This window comes from Centruroides sculpturatus, unplaced genomic scaffold (genome assembly GCF_000671375.1).
Source record: "Centruroides sculpturatus isolate CEXI.00-Female unplaced genomic scaffold, Cexi_2.0 scaffold314, whole genome shotgun sequence".
NCBI classification, from domain to species: domain Eukaryota; kingdom Metazoa; phylum Arthropoda; class Arachnida; order Scorpiones; family Buthidae; genus Centruroides; species Centruroides sculpturatus.
Genome location: NW_019384542.1, coordinates 61,410 through 83,438, shown reverse-complemented (window position 1 = coordinate 83,438; position 22,029 = coordinate 61,410). Strand labels below are relative to the sequence as shown.

At 27.2% G+C, this 22,029-nt stretch overlaps 1 protein-coding gene across 8 annotated transcripts in view; it reads right to left on the bottom strand.

Moving 5' to 3' along the window:
- Positions 1–22,029, bottom strand: part of LOC111623391 (ectonucleoside triphosphate diphosphohydrolase 5-like) — a 71,577-nt gene that overhangs the window by 37,029 nt on the left and 12,519 nt on the right. For 4 of the 8 annotated variants that reach the window (XM_023365946.1, XM_023365951.1, XM_023365947.1 and 1 more), the window contains one exon: positions 2,170–2,443. In XM_023365946.1, coding sequence (XP_023221714.1) covers positions 2,170–2,401 — 232 coding nt within the window. In that variant the 5' untranslated portion in view covers positions 2,402–2,443. Of the gene's footprint in view, positions 1–1,195; positions 1,495–2,169; positions 2,444–6,806; positions 6,933–18,062; positions 18,266–22,029 lie in introns of those variants that run through there. The other 4 variants (XM_023365949.1, XM_023365950.1, XM_023365953.1 and 1 more) reach the window with 4 other exon arrangements.

The following is a 22,029-nucleotide window of genomic DNA, read 5'->3' as shown; positions in this document are numbered from 1 at the left end:
ATTATAATAAAGTTACAATAAATTAAGTTAATATATAATTATATATACAGTACCTAATTTATATATAATTAATATATAATTATATGTACAGTACCTAATTTATATATAATTTATATAACTGTCCAGACGATAGAAATCTCTCTGTAGCGTGGCGCTACGGACGGCGGGAAAGTAGTTCGGCTGCCCGATGACGTTTAACGTAATTATAGGGGGTTTTGTACTGTTTTTTACGGATAATGGTCACAATTTTTTCGCAGTTTTATAGGAATCGTAATTATTGGGACCGTAATTATAGGGGGGTCGACTGTATATCATTCTATGAAACGAATCAAGGACTTTTTATTTAAAAACAGAAGAGAGATTTATTTTATTTGAAGTTTGTCATCATACTCAAAACAATACAATTTTAAATGAGCATAAACTGTCAAATATTTCAAATTCATTATTCTGTAGAAAAATTTCTATTATATATATTCTACAGCAAATTCAAAGTTTTTTATAGAATTTACATATCATCCTAAGTTTCTCATATTATATCAGAATGGAAAGAATGTAATTATAATTTTGTAATTAAGATTTATCTGTAGTAATCACGTACTTACTAAAGAAAATAAAAATTTATAGAAAATCTTTATAATATATGCAAAAACTCAACAGCTCAAGGAATCAGCTTAAACTGTTGAAAACAAGAAAAGTTTTAATATGTAAATTTGCATAATAAATGAAAATATAACCTACAATATAAAATGTTTATTTAATTATTTTTTTTTTATTTATTTATTTAAATATTCTGAATTGTGTGTTAGTGTCTACATATCCAATTATAATTGAAAAATAGTTCTTAAAAACTTTAGAAGCTATTGCATTTTAAACTATTTCAGTAATATTAAAAGATACCAGAAAAAGATCCACAGGAAAGTATAGAGAAGAATGAAAATCATTTAAAGAAACACTTCATATAATTTCTAATATACAGAAATTAAGATTTTGTATATTGTTAATTCATGGTGTGGCCCAAAAGTCAGTTAATTTTTAATTACAATAAAATAATCTAAGAATAGTTTCAAACAGCTGCATGTTACATGTAATTCAATGGCAGATAACAACATGCAGCTGTTCAAAACCATTCTTAAAATAATTTTATATATATATATAAATTTTACAGTATCTTTTAACAGTATTTAAAATTACTTACTAGTATTATTTAAGAAATTAAATACATGAATTCTCGTTCCTGTGCTACCACCATCAAATATGATGGCATATATGTTGTTGGATGGATCTGCGGAAGATAACTCAGAAAATGGACCTACTACAGGTATTGATATTGTCAAGAAGTACAACAGAACACATAGGAAAGAAGCAAAGCTGACAATCATGATGAAATACCACTGTTTAAATGTTCTAATTCTGTAATTAAATCTCATACATGAAATAGTTGAGATAATTCCAATTTTTTACTACTTGATCTGAAACAGAAAACAAAATTTGTTTTATTAACATGTTAAGAATACTTATTTTAAAAATTCTAATTCTATAAACATATATATTTTAAAATTTTTAAATGAAGTAAAATAACATACACACCCTATATATATACATTAAATTCCTGCAATAAATATTGAATTTATTACATAATGATAAAAAAAATTAAAACATTCAAAACAAAAATTTGAATTGTAGAGGTTAATACAAAATTCTGAATTTTTGAAGAAAATTTAACCTGTTTTCTTAAAAAGTTTGAAAAAAAATTTGAAAAATAAAATTAATTACAAACTTTATTAAACAAAGGTTAATGTTTTATAAATAATCTTTTATATCAATAATAAATATTATCTAACAGAAATTCAATTGCAATGGCCAATAAAGGCATTTCAATATCATTTTTAATCATTATATGAAATAATACTACCAGATAATATTATTAAAATTTACTAAAAGATGATTTGTAATATTTAAAAATTATATTTAGTCTAATGATCTTTTATCAATGCCCCAATACAATAGAACCAGTAATCAAACAAAAGCCTTTTAATATGACTTACATATCATCTGTAAGAAAATAAAAACAAAATTTTATATAAAANAATTAAATTATAAAAAAACTAAAATTTTTATATATATATATAAATTTTACAGTATCTTTTAACAGTATTTAAAATTACTTACTAGTATTATTTAAGAAATTAAATACATGAATTCTCGTTCCTGTGCTACCACCATCAAATATGATGGCATATATGTTGTTGGATGGATCTGCGGAAGATAACTCAGAAAATGGACCTACTACAGGTATTGATATTGTCAAGAAGTACAACAGAACACATAGGAAAGAAGCAAAGCTGACAATCATGATGAAATACCACTGTTTAAATGTTCTAATTCTGTAATTAAATCTCATACATGAAATAGTTGAGATAATTCCAATTTTTTACTACTTGATCTGAAACAGAAAACAAAATTTGTTTTATTAACATGTTAAGAATACTTATTTTAAAAATTCTAATTCTATAAACATATATATTTTAAAATTTTTAAATGAAGTAAAATAACATACACACCCTATATATATACATTAAATTCCTGCAATAAATATTGAATTTATTACATAATGATAAAAAAAATTAAAACATTCAAAACAAAAATTTGAATTGTAGAGGTTAATACAAAATTCTGAATTTTTGAAGAAAATTTAACCTGTTTTCTTAAAAAGTTTGAAAAAAAATTTGAAAAATAAAATTAATTACAAACTTTATTAAACAAAGGTTAATGTTTTATAAATAATCTTTTATATCAATAATAAATATTATCTAACAGAAATTCAATTGCAATGGCCAATAAAGGCATTTCAATATCATTTTTAATCATTATATGAAATAATACTACCAGATAATATTATTAAAATTTACTAAAAGATGATTTGTAATATTTAAAAATTATATTTAGTCTAATGATCTTTTATCAATGCCCCAATACAATAGAACCAGTAATCAAACAAAAGCCTTTTAATATGACTTACATATCATCTGTAAGAAAATAAAAACAAAATTTTATATAAAATAAACTGTAGCCCGATATGTTCAATCAACCAAAAACTCGAACTGCTGGATCATCAACAAGCTAAAACCAAGCCATTAATAGGGTCATAGCCCATTAATAATCTGGTAGTTCAGGTCTTTGGTTGATTAAAAAAAATCTGTCATATATATTTTTTAATTTGTTTTTGTATAGTTTACAATTATCTATATTTTTTTTATATCTTCCCTTTGTTCTGAAAATAAATGAAAGAAGATAAGATTGATCTCTGACCCAGAGACAACATTAATTTGCTGTTAAATTACAAAAATAAATGTTTAAATATTGTAAAAATAACTAATTTATTCCACAAATAATTTGTAAGTATCAATGAATAAATACTAAAATTATTATTCCTCATAAAACAAGTAAATAATAAAAAATAATTCAATATAGTATGAGTGACTGATATTATGGTAAAATAAAAATCTTGCATACTAAAAATATACAACTTCAGCTTAAAGCAACTTAACCAAATTAGGTAAATAGCTTTCCAGTTAGTAATATAAATATACTAAAAACAAAAAGATTTTAAGAATAAATTTTACATACTTGAGGAATTTGTAANACGATGTGGATGTAGTTGTTTTCTGCTTCCTTTAAGGAGCTTATTTTCAGTGAATCTCCTTCCCTCCCACTATTTTGGTGCTTGTTTTCGGTGAGTCACTAATTCTTACCATTGTTTGAAATGTTGGTTTTGGAGAAAAATTTTATAACATGTTCAAAAACCAATTTTCCTATCAATATGCTGACAATTTTTTTTATTTTTCTTTTAATCATAATATGCATGTTAACAGAATCAAAAGAATTTTTACTGTCTTTCTCCCTCCAAAAAAGTAAGGCTTGAAGCTCAATTAGTACCAATAAAAAAAAAAATTGATATAAAGAATACTAATACAAAACCAATAAAAAAAATGAAAAATAAAAAATTGTGACACCCTTGACCAGCAGCAGATCTAGAATCTGAATAAGGAGGGCTAATGGGGCAGATGAATCTTTTGCAAAAACGAATATTACGCACAATGCTCGGGTGGAGTCCGGGGAGGGAGTCCCCCAGAAAGAAAAATTTTAAAAACTGACAGTTTAAAGTAGCATTTTAATGCAATAAAAAAGCATTTCTACGTGTTCAAAATCAAAATTTAAGTCCATTGAATTTTGTCAAAATACCTATATGTAAAATAATAGTCACACTATTGTTTTTAAATCTAGTTTTATTATCAAATATATCATCACTAGTAGCCTGGGACGCCCCCTAGTGGGCGTTGTTTACAAATTTCCATGAAGCACGGTTCCTTTGACTTTTTTGTTCCTATTAATATGCTCTACAGCTCTGTTGTAGTCCCAATGGTAAAATTAGGTGAAGAGGTGGCGACCCCCCAAACTGTAGCCCCCCTGTGCGAACAATAAAGGCAAAGGAACCATACCCCTACTCGCGACCCTTCACGAGATATAAAGCCCCTGAAATAATAAATTCCTATTACAAATACTGTACAGTATACTGAATTATTTATATTGTTATATTGACCAAATAATAATTTATTGGCCAAATGAATAATAAAAATTTATATTGTTAATTTAAATAAGAATTAAAATTGTTAATTTGAATGTTTGAAATATGACACACGATAGGGGCGCCTCTAGTGTCCGTTATCAANAAATCCCACATGAACATGGTGAACATAGGTCATATTGTCAGTATTTAGAGCTGTAGCTTTGTAAATGAAGAAATTATATAGTAGATGTTTTGGAAAGAAAGAATGCTTGTACTCAGAATGTACATTTAAATGTAATAAGATAAACTGCCAATGAATGAGACATGCTCTTTAAAACTGTTGTATTTAATAATTAGATACCATGTGTCTATTCTAAACAATAAAGTGCTATGTTGTTTTTACACTTAAATCCCATATGACACCTCACAAATATTGAACTTATAACCCATAAAAAAAAAAAAGGACAACAATGGAAAGCAGAAAAATTCCACATTCCACAAAAAAATTCATATGGAATTTTTCTCCAAATAAACCATAGAATCAGCCACCTAAATGGATCATGTTGATACATTCTGGATCATCCTGTATCATCCTAACTTGTAAGAGCCACATTACTCTAAACCTTCAATACAATCAAATCATATTTGCATCCCTAGTAAAATTTACATAATTAGATAATAAGTAACAAACTTATAAATTTTTATTAGGAATTTGTCATATAATAAATGATGACTGTTGCATAGAATATTTTACTAATAACATTACTAGCAATACAAAGTCATATATGTTATTTTACAAAACAGTTTGCTTGTTTCTAGCTAAAAAACAAGATAATACAACTATATACTGTAATCTTTTTTCAGACTGAAAGAAAAACTGCAGCAAACACAAGCTAATGAACACATACAAGCTAATGAAACAATGATCTTACCAACATACCAAGATTTAAATTTAAAATATATATTTTCATGAAAAGCCAAAGATTTAAAGCTTACATTAAAATAAACTAAGATAAAATTATGAAATTTTTACTGAATAACAAATGAAAAAAATAAAAGTGTTTATTTAACAGTCTCGCATACAGTAATTGCTAACTGGTTTCATATACCTTACGAAATTCTAGGTGTGTTTAAATAACAATGTTAACAGCTTCTTGTTATTTTAAATTCTGGCTTGCACACACTGAGCAACAGTTAAATGACTCTTACAGTTTAACTACAGGGATCATTCAACTTCTGTGTCTTTAACATTAATTGTTTTTATTACCTGTTGAACAATTTCTTAAAGCCATTCAGTTAAAATGCAAAATTTTGTTTAATTTTTCTGTGTGTAAAACTGTCAATTTTTAAAAATTTATTTCAAATACATAAACTTATATAGCATTATGCATATAAACTTATATACAAATCAAAACATCTCCAGACCTTTGAGATTTTCAAGGCAATAAGAAAGGCAAAACAATTAATTTTAAAGAAGTAATGATTTTTAATAATGAATTAGCAACAATTAATACCACACTTTACAGCTTGGTATGTATTGGTTGAACTGATGTTGAACTGAGGGTTTTGTGCATGTCTTTTTTTTCAAATTTTAAATCTATTTGATTCAATTTAAAACACACATTCTGTCAGTTTATGTTCAAGAATACTTGATGATGATCATTGTACATAAAATGTTTGTAGCATAAAATATTTTTATTTTTTATTTTTTATGTTTTATGTTTGTGTTATTTGTTATATATATGACGGAAGTATTTGATATAAACATTAAAGGAAGTTAGAATTAAGAAAAAGTTTATATCAATAAATGTGTTATGATATTTGGATTAAGTTACCTGAAAATCCATAATTCTTAATTATCATTTACAAAAGCATTTTTATATAGTTTAAAAATGAATAAAAAAAAGGATTAGCAGATTTAAAATTCTATTGGTTGATCCATCTCTATTTTCCAATCATTTTAAATTACAACAATCATATGCAATTTTACAAGATAAGATGATTTAATTCCAGTTCAAGCGAGTCTAAACTAAACAACAAATAGCATATCAGAAAACCAGTTTTTCTTATCAGATCAATGACACTAATTTACTAATATCAAATGCAACCAATGATGCACAAATGAACTTTAAACATCAAGCAAATAAAAAATATGTAAAAATTACCTAAGCATTTATAGCATAAATATTACATTATAATGACAATATTACACTATACAAGTCAATGAAAATTTAAATACCTGATAAGAACAAATTTCTGAAATTAATTTTGACACGGTGATTACATACACGCATGGAGATCTACAATTTAATGTGTATACCATAAATGATTAGTATAGAGATTTAGTTCTATTTTTGTTTCAAGGTTCTAATTCCTTAAATAAACTTCACTGCTTCAACTGTGTAGACTACTCATTAGACATTCTATTAAAAGGGATACACACCTGAAATTTACTATTTATAAAACATTACTTAATAGTAATCAATAAAAAGATACTACTACATATAATATACAATCAAAAACTTTCAAAGCTAAATTATCATTGTTCATCTTAGGGAAACAATTTTAATTTTTTTAAAATAGTTTTAATAGTAATATTGCACTTAAACTATAATAAACACAAGCTGATTTCTAAATTAATGCATTTGTTATTTTTTAAATTTTTATTTTACATGTTAAATTCAAAGCGATGTGTTGGCATACACACTTGCCAACATAAAGGAATGTAATTTTAATTCTTTTCAACTGAATGAGCATGATCAGAATACTTAAAAGTAAATATCAAAAGACTAATACATTTAAAGAATCAACAACAACAATAAATTCCAAATTACTTTGTGATGAATATCATTATCTCTAATAGAAATCTCTGATTATATCAATTTATATTTAAATTATAATACAGAAACAAATATAAGCTGGAAAATAAAACTTTGAATTATTGCTAACAATTTTTGTATTGTTACAGATTTTCATAAAAATTTATTGACAGAACACTGATAAAAATGATATTCTCTCTTCAACAAATTTATAATATATATATATANAAAATCAATCAATATTTATAAAATTGTCTGCTGGTATGTAAATCTGAAATTTAATAAAACTTGAAAAATTATGAAACCAAAAGATAAATGTGATATTCAATAATCTTAAATTAATATCTTAGCTGTTATTGTTAATAATATATATAATATATATATATTTTTTTATGTAGATATAATATAAATAGAATACACCATAAATATCAAAAATATTTACTTGCAAATAAAAATGTATTGGAGTTTTAAACATAATGACAAGTGAATGGTTATCTAATAAGATATAGGAAATACTTTTATGTAATAAACACAATTTAATCAATTTACAGTGATTCATAAGTAAAACAGGACAAGGGGAGCCAATTGTGGTATATTTGGAGAAAAAAAAATCCCACATGAACATGGTGAACATAGGTCATATTGTCAGTATTTAGAGCTGTAGCTTTGTAAATGAAGAAATTATATAGTAGATGTTTTGGAAAGAAAGAATGCTTGTACTCAGAATGTACATTTAAATGTAATAAGATAAACTGCCAATGAATGAGACATGCTCTTTAAAACTGTTGTATTTAATAATTAGATACCATGTGTCTATTCTAAACAATAAAGTGCTATGTTGTTTTTACACTTAAATCCCATATGACACCTCACAAATATTGAACTTATAACCCATAAAAAAAAAAAAGGACAACAATGGAAAGCAGAAAAATTCCACATTCCACAAAAAAATTCATATGGAATTTTTCTCCAAATAAACCATAGAATCAGCCACCTAAATGGATCATGTTGATACATTCTGGATCATCCTGTATCATCCTAACTTGTAAGAGCCACATTACTCTAAACCTTCAATACAATCAAATCATATTTGCATCCCTAGTAAAATTTACATAATTAGATAATAAGTAACAAACTTATAAATTTTTATTAGGAATTTGTCATATAATAAATGATGACTGTTGCATAGAATATTTTACTAATAACATTACTAGCAATACAAAGTCATATATGTTATTTTACAAAACAGTTTGCTTGTTTCTAGCTAAAAAACAAGATAATACAACTATATACTGTAATCTTTTTTCAGACTGAAAGAAAAACTGCAGCAAACACAAGCTAATGAACACATACAAGCTAATGAAACAATGATCTTACCAACATACCAAGATTTAAATTTAAAATATATATTTTCATGAAAAGCCAAAGATTTAAAGCTTACATTAAAATAAACTAAGATAAAATTATGAAATTTTTACTGAATAACAAATGAAAAAAATAAAAGTGTTTATTTAACAGTCTCGCATACAGTAATTGCTAACTGGTTTCATATACCTTACGAAATTCTAGGTGTGTTTAAATAACAATGTTAACAGCTTCTTGTTATTTTAAATTCTGGCTTGCACACACTGAGCAACAGTTAAATGACTCTTACAGTTTAACTACAGGGATCATTCAACTTCTGTGTCTTTAACATTAATTGTTTTTATTACCTGTTGAACAATTTCTTAAAGCCATTCAGTTAAAATGCAAAATTTTGTTTAATTTTTCTGTGTGTAAAACTGTCAATTTTTAAAAATTTATTTCAAATACATAAACTTATATAGCATTATGCATATAAACTTATATACAAATCAAAACATCTCCAGACCTTTGAGATTTTCAAGGCAATAAGAAAGGCAAAACAATTAATTTTAAAGAAGTAATGATTTTTAATAATGAATTAGCAACAATTAATACCACACTTTACAGCTTGGTATGTATTGGTTGAACTGATGTTGAACTGAGGGTTTTGTGCATGTCTTTTTTTTCAAATTTTAAATCTATTTGATTCAATTTAAAACACACATTCTGTCAGTTTATGTTCAAGAATACTTGATGATGATCATTGTACATAAAATGTTTGTAGCATAAAATATTTTTATTTTTTATTTTTTATGTTTTATGTTTGTGTTATTTGTTATATATATGACCAGTTTGAATTGTAGTTAAGGTGTTTATAAAAAAGTACTTATTAATTTAATTATTCAAATACTTTTAAATTTTTAAGTTATCTCACCCTTTTGTTACTTCTGAATAATTTCTTCAAAAAATCTCACGCTATAAAATCCACTGATGATAAACACACCATCTGACCTAAAATTAAACACACACAGCCACAAGTAGAATTAAAACATTCTTGTTTATTTTCACACCTGTGGTTTTAACATGTACTGAACATTTACTTTAACATATTTTAAATCATACACAACTTTGAATAACTGCTACTCAAGGTTAGGTGTGATTGAGTATATACTGTAGCTGTTATGTTTTTGAATTACATATTTTAAATCAAGAAAGATTCAAAACAGTTCATCTGCAGTAGTGGAATCTGATGATAGTATTCAAAAAATGTTTAATTCCAATCAAAAATGATCTGTATGTGTATGTTTACACACACATTTTCCCCCACAGTTAAATCAAAATTTGTTATTTCAAATTTACTAATTATTAAATTTTTGATAACAAGTATATCTTCCTGGATTTCTAAATAAAGGGAAATTTAGAAATGCAGAAAATGTTTATTCATATAAAGATTAAGTTTATTTACACAATAATTAAATACAGAAAAAAGTAATAATCATAAAAATTTTCTCAAAATCAATCAATATTTATAAAATTGTCTGCTGGTATGTAAATCTGAAATTTAATAAAACTTGAAAAATTATGAAACCAAAAGATAAATGTGATATTCAATAATCTTAAATTAATAGCAAACTATTTATTAAAATAAATATGTTCTTTTTAGTTACTACTTAATATCAGATTTATAAAGTGACAACCAGTTGGTTGGTTTAATAATAATAATAATAATAATAATAATTACAGCAACAATGGTTTCTATATTAACTAGGATCAATACTATCCTTCAATACTATATGCAGTAAGTGTTACAGCAGATATATATTTGCATTTCTTGTTTGGTCCTATATTAAATATGTTGAATAATTATATTATCCAAATTTCATTAGAAAAATCAAAATTTTACATCCTTTTGTCTTTAATAACTCTCATTATTATTATTTTAACAGCACAGATTTAAACTACATCTAAAAATACATAGAAAATACATTTAGTTTTATAAATAAAACTGTAAATAATAGAATTACAACGACTTGTCTCACAACAAAATGCCATTCCATAAAATTTAAATGTTTATATTAAACAACACTTTTTTATATAATGGTTCTAATTTATCAAAGATTACATATATAATAATACAAAGGTTACATTATCATATTGAACAGAAAATAAAAAGTCACCAACTTTCCTACTAATCACATAACATGAACTTGATTTCCCAATTTCAACACAAAATCTAGAGAAATAATTATTTGATGATGAAATCATTTTTGTTTCTCAATTCAAATGCAAGCATTGATCAAGATAATACAAAAATTAGGTTTGGTTTAATGTCAATAACAAATTATAATAATGGATACTTCTTTTCCAAACTAAAGTTTCAATTTTAATCAACTAAAACTATAATAAAATACAACAGAAATTCTTAATCATCATCATTTGATATTAATCCCAAACATTTTTAATGTCCAACCTCATAGCTTTGCTATGTCTTCCATAACTAGGTTGCATTTTACAGTATGTTCTCATAAATAATATCAGTTTTATATTTAAAGATTAAATAACTTCAAGTAATTAAAAATCTAATAATCAATGGAAAGACAAAAAAATATTTTTAAATTAATAGTTTCAAATAAAATTTAAATTAATAGAAGTTTTATAAATAGGCAAGCATGCTTAAATAAATTAATTGCTCAGATGCTATGGCACTCTAAGAGCAGTGAGAAAAAAATTGACACATCATAGTACTTAAGTTTTTTTTTTATTTTTATTTTGAAATTCTGAGGTTATTCTGGTAATATATTTAATGTTCTTTCAACCATACTCCTTTCGTTTTTTTTTTGGTAAGTCCACCTAAAGGCAAACATTTCGTGTCAATGAGTGAGTGAATGTTATATTGAATACTCTAATACACACATCTTGATATTTATAACTGCTATAGTTAGCTGCATTTAAAAACAAACAAAAATATATTTTGAAATTATTATTAATAAACAGTTATAAACCCTAAAAATTAATATAGTAATATTTGATTTCAAATTTAAAATCTTTGCACACATTTGTTTTTATGATAAATATTTTTGTACAGCATTATCTTTCAAAAAACTATCGTCAACACAAAGTTTGTAGAAACTATATATTTTTATAACTCAGATATTACTTTTATTTAGCTTAGCATTTTACTTGTTTTAATAATAGATAATAATCAAATATGTTTTAGTCACTGATAAGAAAATGATAACTTTCATCATATTATCTATTTTGATAAATACTTTGAAGGTATGTACTCTTTATCTTGGTAAACTAATGTTTCCATTGGTTAAGCCATGTGACACCTTGAAAATTGGAGAAATCAGATTCAATTCAACATGTGAACACCCACAAGTTCATAATACGTAACAGGTGAAGCAGAGATGTTCTTCGAACTTTGAATTTTATAATTTATCTTTTTGTTTCAAATCAGGAAATGTGCTGTTTGTATCATATTAAATTCTCAAAACATATTTAAATAAGATAAATATATATTATATAAGGAAAAGGTTTATTTTTAAAAAAACTCACTTTCTGTAAAAAAATAACTAACAGTAAGTTGTTGGAAAGCCAAAATCAAGTACAAGTCGGATTTGGCAAAGATAGCTTTATGTTTTCATGTGAAGCATCCTAAACAATAACTTCTATTAAAACTTCTAAGTCTTTTACACAAAGAATAAAGTGTAATAATACAATTAGAGATATTTAATTCATAATTTGAATAATATTCCTTATCATTTATTTTATTTAATAAATTAACAAAATATATGATCAATTTGCTGACGATCACGCCAAAATATTATATTGTAAAAAAGGGAAGGCACTGAGGTCGGCGTTATGTGTGCGTTTTTTATTCGCTAGTACTTTCGACGAACATATAGCCGTCGTCATCAGGCGAATTATCGAAAGAATTAAACGGAAATAATCCGATTTGGAATAGAACGCTTAAATTTAAGATGAAACTTTAGTAAAAGTCGTTAGGAACACGATAGAAATATTCAAAAATGTTCGAAAAACGAACGAGCAGAAAGCTCCATGATGTGCGAATACGCGCATGCGCAGATCTAGACACACACTGTACGCATTCTGGAGAATGCTAATTTTTACTTAATTGCTTGTATAGTGTGACCCATACACTGGGCAGCTCGAGAGTTGGAATGTTGCACGTGTCCAAGGTGGTAGTAAGAAGAGACTCCCATATAAATACGATTTTTCGATCCTTACAGCTCTTGAGCATAACCGCTTGGGACCATAGCGGGTTGTAACCCTGCTCAAGTACTTTTCTTGCGAGCTCGGTGGTGTGTCTACCCCTCGCAACATCGTTTTGGTGCTCTTCTAGTCGGCTGGCAAGCATTCTAGTAGTGGCCCCGACATATCTTGCATTTACTCCCGTTGTAAGGTTTTCCAGAGGTACAGCATAGACCCCCGACTTCTCAAGCGTGGAAAATTTGTCCCTATCATTACAAATGAGTTTGCGTAGGTTTGGAAGTGGGGTTAGTGGTAGTATAAGGCCGTGCTGCTTAAAGATTCTGCAGATACGTATAGAGAGGGGTCCCAGGTATGGCAACGATGTTTGTACCATTGAAAATTCTCTTTTGCTGCATAATGTGGTACTTGGAAACAGTGATTTCTTTACCATATTGAGCACGTGCGTAAATTTTGCACGTGAAAAGCCAGCAGTGCGTACCCCCAAACTTATGTTGTCTAACTCCATGTTTACCAGCTCTTGCGAAGATGATAGTAAGTAAGCCCTTCTAACGAGAGCGGCAATGGCAGCATTGACATATCGAGAAGGCTGAAAAGCCTCTGCTGGTATAATATGTGGAGCTATGCTGGACTTGTGATGAACCGAGAATTGTAGTCCTTCCGAAGACTTACTTATATGCAGGTCTAAGAACGTTATTGCCGCATCGCTTTCTTTTTCCCAAGAGAAATTGATGGAAGGATATATGCTTGACAGTTGCTGCATAAAGATGAGGAACGTCTCATCTGTGTCTTCCCACGCTATGAGGATGTCGTCAACGTAACGCAAATACAGCCTCGGATAGTGGATGGCAAGCGGGGAATTGAACGTTCTGTGCTCGATCTCTCTCATAATAAGTTCTGCCAGGATAGCAGATAAAGGGGAGCCCATAGGAACCCCTTGCTTTTGTAAATAGATTTTCTGGTTGAAACGGAAGTAATTACACTCGGTGACGAAGCTGAGCGCATCTCGTAAATCAAGCACTTGTTGGATGTTAAAGCCCTTTCTTAGAAGTAGAGAAAACGCACACATAACACCGACCTCAGTGCCTTCCCTTTTTTACAATATAATATTTTGGCGTGATCGTCAGCAAATTGATCACAATAAATCATTGCTCGTTGTAAATAAATTTAATTTTATCAAACTTTATAATAATTTGAATTAATTTACTAAATAAACTTATAGATTTTGATTACCTATTAAGCCTTAACTCCCTAAATTATACAAGTTTGACCTTGATCTTGAAAATTTTTAGTTCACTTTATCAAAAATTCATATTGACTACTGTTCCCTAGAAATTCATATTAATGCAAGTTGACCATATATGCTGAGTAAGAATAAAACTGTTTATTCTATTCATGTTGAGCAATTTATATGTTTTCAGTATATTCCAGTAAATACAAGGTCTGTTCAAAAAGTATCGGACCTTATTTTTTTCCGCATAAACCAATGATGTGCGAGAGGCCTCCTTTGGTGGAGTTGTGGAGGGGACAGTCATGCACATCTCTGAATTTTTTCCCGCCTGCAGGAAGCGTCAGTCGTTGGCAATCGGCCTATGAGTGAGGTCATGTAGAGCGCTCTCGTTGGATTCCACTAAGCTGAAAAATGACTGAACAACGCGAGCAGCGGTATTACATCAAATTTTGCCAAAAACCTTGCCAATACCCGAGTGTAAATCATTCGCAAGATTCAGCAGGCTTTTGGGGACGATCCTCGAGGCCAAAAAAAAGCGCGGCAAGGCCGCAGCAATATCAAAGGTCATGTTGACAGTTTTTTCGACTCTCGTGGGGTGGTGTGTCGTGAGTACGCACCACAAGGCCAAACCATCGCAAAGGCGTACTACCAGGAGGTCCTTCGTCGTCTTTCCGATACAGTGCGACGCAAACGACCGGATCTGTGGTCGATCAAAACTTGGCAGCTCCATCGTGATAACGCATCCACCCATTCTGCGCATCTGATTCAGGCTTTCGTCGCCAAACACAACACTCCTGTGGTTCGTCACGCTCTGTAATCTCCCCACATGGCTCCGTGTGACTTTTGGCTATTTCCCAAGCTGAAAATGCTGCTAAAAGGAACACGAATTTAGTCGAGAGAAGACATCGTGCGAAATGCGACGGACCGGCTGATGGCCATTCCAGAAAATGCGTTCCAGCAGTGCTTTCAGCAATGGCAGGAACGCTGGGAGAAGTGTATACATTACCAAGATAGACTACTTTGAAGGGGATTAGGGTTTTGTACCTCAAAGTCAATAAATTTATTTTTGCCGACCAAAGGTCCGATACTTTTTGAACAGACCTTGTAAATTGATTGTTTAATAATCTATATTGCAGGGGTGGGCAAGCAAAAGTTCAGTGGGAGCCAAAATGTAGGTTTTGCAAAATGCATGGGAGCCGCAGTTCTGTACTTTTTTATTCTGTATCGCAGTTCTATACCACAATTTTATTATATAATNATTGTATCGTTAAAAATTATTTTTTTATTTTGTACGAACAAAATAAATATATTGAAAAATATAAAAACAATAAAAAATTATACTTCAGAAGTTAATTTAGTATCAAAAACATAAAATATTTGAGTAGCCGAAGACATAGCCAAAGATTACAGCGCCACAGCATTGGCAAAAATTCAAATTTGTCTATTGGAATTCTTTCGGATAACCGACTTTCGGATAAACGACGCTCTACTGTAGCTACAAAACTTAACAAAATTGTTTTTATTCAATGACAAAAACATTTTCCATTATCAAATTACTCAAAAAACATCAGTTTTAAATTTAAAATTACTGCTAAAACAAGTTTCCTTCACAAATCTGACTTTCTAATAAATGATTTAGATCAGTGGTTCCAAAACTTTGAAAGATCAAAGATCCTTTAATAAAAAATATATTTTGGCAGACTCCTATTTTCAGCTGTTAGCTTTTAGCCATTAATTATATAAATAAACTACAATAAAAAGCATCTAAAGCATCTTTTGTTATTTTTTGATGGTTTTTGATTGCATTAGTTTGAAAAGTTTTGTTAAAACAATAGAATTTTAATAAATTATAAAATTTAATAAATAATACTAACTATTTTATTTTTAAAAAATTTAAAAATACAAATTTATCACATTTAAAATTTAGCTTTAATTAATATTTTTATATATTTGCTAAGTAACAAGACAAAAGATTTTAGAAAATGCATATGCAGACCCCAAAACCATTAGTGGTTACAAAACTGTCGTTCATGGACCACAGTTTTGGAATCCCCATTTAGACTATTCTATATTATTACATTAAATCCTGTTGTTTTATATTTATTGATATTAAAATAATCTTTGAAGAAAAACAGATTAAAATATAATACAAATAGAATCTGCAAGACAAACTTAACTATTGTAGTTGTTATCTAAAAGATTGCCTGATAAATCATCTTGCTTAACTGATATCACTGCTTCAACAGATTTAAGTTCATCCAAATATAGTAAGCAAATTTTATTCACAGTACTGAAATAGTCATATATAAGAGCCAAGAACTTTTTAATAAGAACACTTTCAAATTTTCTAATCTAACACTAGCTGTTTTCAAATGTGATCACTTTAAATAAATTATCTCTAACTTGTTGTACAGGAAAAAAAATGCAGAATTTTGAAACTAACAATAAATAATCTATTTGTTATAAAAATAAAACAACGTTTTCTAGAGTTTCACCATTTCAATGATATAAATATAAGAGCAGCTAAGGAAAGACGACACATTTAATATAAATTGTTAATTATCACATATTTCTGAATAGAAAAAAGTTTTTAAACAAAGATGTTGCTACCAAATCTCAAAAGAATCCTTATAATATAAATAAAACTGTATGATGATTAATTAATGATGGAACAATAAAATAAACTGGTAAAAAATATTGTAATATTAATTTCAGTGCATAACAAAAAGTTAAAATATCTTCTAACTTCTTCAAAGTTAAAATAAAAAGGAATTACATTATTTCAGCTTTCCTATAGTTTAATCTGACAACTTAATAGTTCTGTTTGTTTGAATTTTGTTATCAAACAGGAATTATGAAACAACAATAAAATTGCTAAATATTTTTATAACTTTATACAAATAATAGCATTACAATAAAAACTGTACTTAAAAATCAAATGATAACACTGGTTTATCACACTATAACTTGGCTAATTAAATATAAATAATTTGGATTAAAGATAGGCAATTAAGTTGCCATCTTTTATTAAATTTAATAATGAGAATTAATTCTAATACTAGATGGAAATTTAATCAACTACTTTTAATTTAAACTACTTTATATATTTAATTAGCCAATCTATCTTATAAAGACAGTTTTTCTAAAACTAATCATTTATTTGTCACATTCAGTGTCTGCTAGAAATTGCAGTTTAGTTCTCCTTTTGCAATTTTAAGCACTAAATGTGATGTCACATGTCTAATGTCACTGCATGCTCATCTACATACTTAGGCTGTAACACACTAGACAATTTCTCACCCCAGAGACATGTCTGAGTGGCAAAAACCTATTTACATTAAGTGATGTTCAGACACACCAGGAGACAAGATGCTGAAGCCATACAATTGACAATTCTACTTGGTGATCTTAAAATTTTGCTAACAGTACAGTGAAAAAGCATGTAACTGACAGTACTTCGTTGTGATATTCTTTAATAGTGTGGTTATACCATAAATCGGTTTTTACAATTGAATTTAATAAAATTAAACATTGTGTCCTATCAACCGTCGACGAGTGACTGTCCTCCATTTTTATTTTTGTGTTGTAAACAAGGGTTGTACTCATGTGATAAATCTATGTGAGCTCATTGGTTACAGCAAGCAACAGAAGACTTCTTGCCTCCCAAAAGTTAAAGCAATTTGACTCCACAATAATTGCTCTCTCCCTGCCAAAAAAAACAGGTTTTTCTGTCACCTCATGACATGTCTCCCACAAAAATCACATAGTGTGTCACAGCCTTAATTTGCTAACATTTGCTTTATAATTCTCTCTTATTAACAATTTTCTCATATAATAATTGACAAACTTATTAAGATGATTAAGTTACCTGTGATATAATAATTTAATGATTATTTTTAACACATCAAAACATAGATGCCATTTTCAGCTGGGACCTGCTGATATAAGCAACATTAAGCATTGGAAAAATCTGTTTTTAAATGGAGATTAATTTTGAATGGAAGATGCAGATTTTCAGTCCTTTTAACAAAAACACCTCTAAATAAGAAAAAACCTTAAAACACAATGGCCCTAGAAAATAAAACATTTGGGCTCAATTCCTCTGTTATGTAAAATATAAATACTAAACTGTAATTTTCAATTATAATAAATATTAACAAAAAATGTAGTTTGAAGATATCAGCAGTATTTTTAAATCACTCATTTCAGAAATATACATAATTTCAAATATACTTGATAAAAAAAATTACACATTTTCAACATTAATATATTTTAATATTAACTTACATAAATTTGTTACTTAATTACAATAATTATTATGACTATGCTAATACTTAATTAAAAATTTTCTTCCTGTAATTGTTTACAACATACTATTTTTATTTTATTACAGTATCAAATGTATGCAACTATTTGTATTTTTTTAATGAGTTTCTTTATATTCCATTTTTATATGTTGTGTTCTTTATTAAAACTTTTTTATTAACACTGTTGTTTATTTTATATTTGATAACAATCTGAGAAAGATTAAAATCTGACAACAGCTCAATTAAATTACAGTTATATAAGAATATTTTACAGAATTCGTATTAAAAATATCTATCTAAACAGAATATTAATTCCCAATAACCAGATTAGTAAGTATTATTTAACTAGGCAAGTGAAATAGAGAAAGAAATTTTTCCCAAAATCTTTCAAATTAAATCTGTTATTGCTTAGGTCTATTTTATCTACTGATTGGTGCTTTTTCAATAGAATAAAATTTACAAAATAATGTTCTAACTAGATATGTAAAACTTGCAGATTTTTCCTCCTGAAAAAAGACATTTTTCCCCCCTTTATATATTTTATTACCAGATATTGGAAGATCATCATCATATGATAATTGCTATTTAAATCTCTTTCAAAACAATTTTAAGTAAAATTCCTGCAGAAAAATAATTTCTATAATAAATATTTTATACTGGCCTTTGAAAGTTTGATATTACACCATGATATCGGTAACAAAACTGCTTCACTTTAGATGAGTGAAGTATTATTCTAGTAATATTTTGGTAAAACAGTGTACATTTTTTTAATCTAGATTAAAAGATAAAAAAAAGTGTTTTAGTTTTTTGTTAATCCTGTTCAGTTTTTTTTATGTTGTTATTCTCCTTCCTTATATATGAAAAACAAAACTGCCACTCAGATAAACAATTTATCAAATTTCCTTATCAAACTTAAATGAACTTCAGAAAAATAAATTTTATGGAATTACAAATTTCCAGTATCTTTCAATAGTTAACTTTGCACTAGTAACTTACTCATTAGTATAGAATCCATATGCAATGGTGATAACCAATAACTATAGAATACTTACTATAATAGCTACTTTTATGGATTTTTCCCCACTAAATGCAAGTATATTCTTCTATGGCTATAAAAGGAATCATATAACTTCAAATACTTGTATGCAAGAATATTTTTCTTTTTTCAATTAAAATGTTTGTCTTTTTCTAAATTCTTATTACTACTCTATGCTTGTGTCTAAATGTAGTTTAGATACAAGAGTAAAGAGTAGGTATATTACATAGTAGTCAAAAGAGTAAATAGCTTGATTACATTTTTCTGTACTAATTTATTATAAAAAAAAAAAAGGATAAATGTTCAAAGCATTCTGATTTTAGAACAGTTGACTGATGAAGATCTAGACAAAGGATTGAAAATGTTAGTCATTCTACAGGTGATAACTTACTGAAGATTTACTTAAGAATGTTCTCTAAGAAATTTTTGAACTAGGAAAAATGTCATAGAAAAGAAAGATTGCTAATGAAAAATTAATTATGAAATAAAGAGCATCTGAAAGTTTAAGAAATTTAATTTTTAGCAGCTTTGCTAAACAACTGAAGCAGCTGATTAATCATCAAATTATTGCAAATCTAATTTTATTTTCATATTTGAAAAATGCTTTCCAAAATAGCCTATGATTTAAAACAAATGAAGTTATACTTTATATAATGCTATATGAAATAAAAAAATTATAACATTTATACATTCATATTAAAAGTGCTTTTTACATGGAGATTAAATTCAACCATATTATTAATGGTTGGTAAAATTCATTATTAATTAAAAAAGAGCATATGATCTAAAAAAAAAACTTTAAAGTCAATTCAATGATATTTTACTACTACATTTTTATCAGCAAGAAACTGCTGTTATATAAAATATGGTCACTATTTTAAACTGCATATTTTTCTCTGCAGTTACTATTTGAGTGTGGTAATTATTCTATAATCTTTTATACTGTTAATTATCTAATGAAACAAAACAATATTCAATCCTTATTCTTAAAATATAAGTTGAAAAATAAAGCTGTTTGCTACAGGAAACCAAAAAATACTTTATTTTTACACACTTTCAGTCCTACTCAAATTATTTCTGGTTTCCTAAAGTAAGCAGTTTTGTTCCTCAATTTATTACTAAACTAGTGCCAAGTTTTATATAATTTCATAACAAAAAATGAAATATGAATTTTGACTTTAAAAATACTTGAAATGATGAAGTCTGTTAGTAAACAATATTTTTAATATATTTGTAAATATAACAAATAATGTGTAAATTATATGTCAAAAAATAATATTTTACTCTTCATAAACTATTACTGTACTTTAAAAAAATGACATTATTTATCAATTTCTGATCTTTTTTAATCATCAAGTTAGTTTTGACAATGATAACTCTAGGAATAAATTTATGAAGTTATTTATGAATTTTGGAAAATGATCTAGTACCAGTTCAGTGTTTTACATTGTTATATTCTGATGTATTGTTGCAACAAACTTATAATTTTAATGTTAATGAGAAAATTGTTATTTTTAGTAATGATGTTTCCAAGTGCATAGGTAATTTTATATCATTATCATGTGTATCATATATTGCATTTTATTCAGTTTTTGTATTTGACAGACAGATTACAATAACTTATCACTAGAGAAATGTTTTTTGATTAACAGAGTTTGGTTGAATTGTTTTTTACTCTAAGTCATCAAATAGCCAAAACTACTAATGATTATTAATAATAGTCCAAAATTCAAAACAAAAAACACTTATAAACAATTAAAGTTTCTTTGTGATTGTGATAAAACAGACAATTTACATTTCATTTTTGGATTCAAACAAAAGGAAGAATAAAATTTTATTTTATGTGAATTGTCTTAAAACAGTTTTATTATGAAACAAGAAAGGTTTATTGATGTTTATTAACATTTTCTGTTTTTAGATTTATCTGCAGTGTCATTTCTTACAAAGGATAATATTGATAACTCAATGTAATATATATTTTGCAAAATAAGATAATTATAACACATACAATACTGATCTTCATAATAAAAATGTTATCCTACTAATATATCCAATTTGTAATATGTTTTATTCTTCTGAGTAGTACAACTATCCCACTCAATATTTTCCATATAATTTAATAAAAGCTATTTGTTATTTTCATATAATTTTGCTTTTCTTGACTTTTTTCTGTAATTTTTAAACCACAAATCATATAGTAAATCAAGCTACAATCTATCTAATTAAATACAGGTAACCCCCGTATAACACGGCACTTCTATAGCACGGATTCGCTCTAACACGGTTCGAGAATTGGTACCATCCCCCGTATAACACGGTACTTTTATAGCACGGATTCACTCTGACACGGTTCGAGAATTGGGTAAAACCCTCGTACAACAGGAAATGTAATAAATTTTTACATACTTAAGTAATAATAGTGCACGAAAATTATTATTTTCGTGAACTATTAGTACTTAAGTATGTAAATTTTCTCTTCTCGCCTTCTGTCG